Source organism: Copidosoma floridanum, unplaced genomic scaffold (assembly GCF_036245765.1).
Source record: "Copidosoma floridanum isolate Cflo_tuat_1 unplaced genomic scaffold, Cflo_Japanese_pri ptg000031l, whole genome shotgun sequence".
Classification (NCBI taxonomy): Eukaryota; Metazoa; Arthropoda; class Insecta; order Hymenoptera; family Encyrtidae; genus Copidosoma; species Copidosoma floridanum.
The window spans coordinates 2,978,772-2,982,717 of NW_028321908.1; the positions used below are offsets into that span (position 1 = coordinate 2,978,772).

General features: G+C 61.0%; 1 protein-coding gene across 1 annotated transcript; it reads right to left on the bottom strand.

Moving 5' to 3' along the window:
- Positions 1–243: 243 nt before the first annotated feature.
- LOC149373393 (uncharacterized) lies at positions 244–3,564 on the bottom strand. Its single transcript, XM_089597221.1, has one exon. The coding sequence runs from the start codon at positions 3,562–3,564 to the stop codon at positions 244–246; it is 3,321 nt and encodes a 1,106-aa protein (XP_089453347.1).
- Between the last annotated feature and the right edge of the window lie 382 nt (positions 3,565–3,946).

Below are 3,946 nucleotides of genomic sequence, written 5' to 3' on the forward strand. Positions count from 1 at the left end.
ACGCGCAAGCTTGACAATGGGCCGCACGTATTCGCCGGTGGCTGTCTTGACGGCAGCAGCCCGGACTAGTCCATCGGATCCAGGGTGTACGCGGGTGATACGGCCCAGAGGCCAACGTCCGCTGGACTGTAGCAGCGTAGGGTCAAGAAGAACCACCAAGTCCCCCACCGCGAAGTTCCGACGGACAGCGCTCCATTTTGGTCTCTGTTGGAGAGTATTTAGATACTCACGGCCCCAGCGCGTCTAGAATTGGGCGCGAACGGCCTTGACGAGCTCCCAGTGCGTGAGCGGGTCCAAATTCTCTGCAGCGGGGGTAGCTTCGATGATGGAGTCGACGGGAGCCCCGATGAGGAAATGTCCAGGCGTGAGCACTTCGAGGTCAGAGGGATCGCCAGACAAGGGCGTCAACGGGCGGCTATTCAACACGGCCTCAATTCCAACGAGAACCGTAGAGAACTCTTCATACGTTAGATGACGAGAGCCGAGCACACGGCGTAGATGGCTCTTGGTCGACTTGACCGCGGCCTCCCAGAGTCCTCCAAAATGTGGCGCACCAGGAGGAATGAACTGCCAGGAAACCCCCTGTGAGGCAAGAGTCCCGGCGACTAGGTCCCAGTCAAATTCTGCGCCCTGCAACGCCTCGCGGAGCTCCAAATCAGCTCGACGGAAGCAGGTGGCGTTGTCGCTCCAAAGCTCGGATGGTCGGCCTCGACGACCGGTGAAACGGGTGAGAGCACCCAAGAAGGTGGCCGCGGAAAGGTCGCCGACAAGCTCCAGATGCACGGCTTTGGTGGTCATGCACACGAAGACAGCAATGTAGCCCTTTGTGGTCCGGATCCCCCGTCCCTTTGATGTAAGCACGGAGAAGGGCCCGGCGTAATCGACTCCGGTGCGACCAAAAGCGCGAGACGGCGTGACGCGAGACGCGGGCAGCGGAGCCATCAACTGGCTTGAAGAGCGCGCCTGTAACCGGGCACAGATGACGCACCCTCTAATGTGAGCCTTGATTCTGCGTGGCCCGCCGAGAATCCAGGCACGCCTGGAGACGTATGCGCTGGTAACGCGATATCCACCGTGGAGGGCGCGTGCGTGAGCCCAAGAGACCACGAGTCGAGCGAGCGGCGATGTTCCGCTGAGGATGGGAGGGTGCTTCTCTTCGTAAGACAGCGATGAGTGATCGAGCCGCCCGCCAACACGCAGAACTCCGTCGGCATCGAGGAAGGCGGCAAGAGAGGTCAAAGGGCTCCGTTTCGGAAGACGTTCACGCTTCCGCAGGAGTGCCAACTCATCCCCAAACGTCATCGATTGACTCAACCGAACGCAGGCCAGAAAAGCGTCCTGAATCTCAGACGGCGTCAACGGCGAAAGCACAGAACCGGTGGGCATGCGCCGCAAGCGGTGTCGCACCCATCGACGAACGCGCACGAGGAGGCCCAATACAGCGCGCAAGCTCGAGAAGAGCTGCAGCAGGTCCGATTCAGGCGCGCGGAAGGCGCAGCAGAGTGAGAGCGTGGGCGTGGGTGGAGGCAGTGTCTCCTGGGGCCAAGACTTGTCGTCCTGGGCCAGCCACGTGGGGCCTCTCCACCACAGGGGCTGCTGTCGGAGACCACTCATGTCGGCAGTTCTGGTGGCTAGGTCGGCCGGATTCGATTGCGACGGCACGTATCGCCAGGCACTGGGTGGCAGGACCTCCTGGATCTGAGCGACGTAGTTGTCGACGATCACGTTGTTGGCCGGCTGATCGGAGCGTATCCAGTGGAGCACAATTTGAGAGTCGCACCAAGCGTGGCAGTGCTCGATCGTGACTCCCAACTCGCTGGCTGCTGAGCGAAGAAGCTTGGCGGCGATGAGGGCCGCTCGCAATTCTAGACGTGGGATGGTCATGCGAGCGGCGGGCTCGGTCATCGGCTTGAGCGCGCGGATGGGCGCAAGCTTAGTACGAGCGAGAAGCATGTGGCAGAGAGCGGGCCCATCTGAGGACTGCAGCCGCGAATATACAACAGCGGCCATAGCACGGCGACTGGCGTCAGAAAACACGTGCAGCTGGACATTCGACGACGGAGACATACCAATCCAACGAGGCAGAGAAAACCCGGAAATGGCCTGCAGCTTGGCGGTGAAAGCGGTCCAGCGGCGAGTCATGGAGGACGGTACGTTCTCGTCCCAGTCCAAGCGCGCGCCCCACAGGTCTTGCAGTAAAAGCTTGGCGTTCAACACGATCGGGGCAAGCCAGCCGCACGGATCGAACAAGCCTGCGAGCGCGGCGAGCATGGATCTCTTTGTGGTTTGAGATTCGACAACGGGCGGCGTCAAATGGAAGAAATCCGAGGGCGGGTCCCAGCCTACGCCCAGTTCGCTGACGAGGCCTTCAACACTGAGCTGATCCCAAGTAGGACGGAGGCGGACGTCTTCGGGAAGGTCTTCAAGAAGCTCGGGCGTGCTGGCAACCCACTTTCGCAGAGGGAAACCGCCCGCTTGAAGAAGTCCGATCAGCTGGTCGCGCAGACGCTTGGCCGAGCCGATGTCATCAGCGCCGGAGAGGATGTCATCAACGTAGCGATCGTTCATCACCACTGGGACGGCCTCGGGCCAGCGGCGGCCATCATCCTCACACAGCTGCTGTACGACCCGTAGTGACAGGTACGGGGAGCACGAGGCACCGTAGGTAACGGTGAGCAGTTGGTAGTGCGTAGGTGGCTGCTTTGGGTCGGAGCTCCACAGAATGCGCTGCAGGTCGACATCGCGTTCATCAATCAGGATCTGGCGGAACATCATGCGAACGTCAGTACAGAACGAAATCCGGTGACGACGCCAACGCAGGATCACACTGGGAAGAGCCGTCTGGAGCCGAGGACCAGCATGGAGCACGTCGTTTAGGCTATAGCCACTGGAAGTCGGGCTCGACGCGTTGAAAACAACGCGCAGTTTGCGACCTTGGTCGCCGTGCTGCCAAATGCCGTGATATTGGATATAGTGCACTGGACGGTGCGATGCAGCGAGTTGGTCATCAGTAAGGGGGTTCATATGACCGAGGGCAATGTACTCTGCCATGAACCGGGCGTACTCAGAAGCCATCTCAGGAGTCCGCTGCAGCCGACGATGCAACGAGCGCAAACCCGCGGTGGCGCCCTGCAGACTGTCACCAAGGAGGCGCACAGCGTCATGTTTCAGCGGAAGTCGCACAATGTAACGCCCGTCATCAGCGCGATGATAATCGGCGAAGATTCGCTCGCATTCCACATCCTCAGGCGCTCGGCGGCTGACATGTGGCACCTCCTCGATCTCCCAGAATCGCTGGAGCTGCGCAGCCAGCTCTTGATCCCAGGGCGACTGAGTGTTCGTGTGCAGAGTTGTGCCTGCGATGAGGGCGTTCGAGCCCAGGCCAGGGGCCCGGCCGACGAGAGTCCAGCCAAGAGCCGTGCGCTGTCCGACGAGCTCGTCACGCTGAACGTAACCTGGTTCGATGAGGCGGTGGTAAACGTCGACTCCGAGCAGAATGTCTACACGGCGAGGTGTGCCAAACGCTGTATCAGCCAGAGGCTCAAGATCGAGCCACTGTCTCATCACGGCTGGGTGCAAGGGGGCAGACGGAGAGGTGAGCCCGAGCCGCGGTAAGCAGAGCGCTGTCAGGTGGATTGGCGGTGCATGCTCTCCAGTTTCAAGGCGTAGATGCGCTCGGGTTCTCGAAGGGATGGTCAACCCTCCCCCAACCCCATGAATGCTCGCCTCGTTGACTTCTAGCGCTGCGCCGAGCTGCTGGGCCAACCGGATGGAGATGAGTGTAACCTCAGAGCACGCATCAAGGAGAGCTCGACCAGCGACACGTCGGCCAGTGGGACCGGTTAGCTGGACAAGAGCGGTCGGAAGTACGGCTAGTCAGGACGATGGAGGCCCCTGATGCTGTGAGTCGGTGGCGGACGGGCCCGCGGGGTCGACTTTTGGCTTC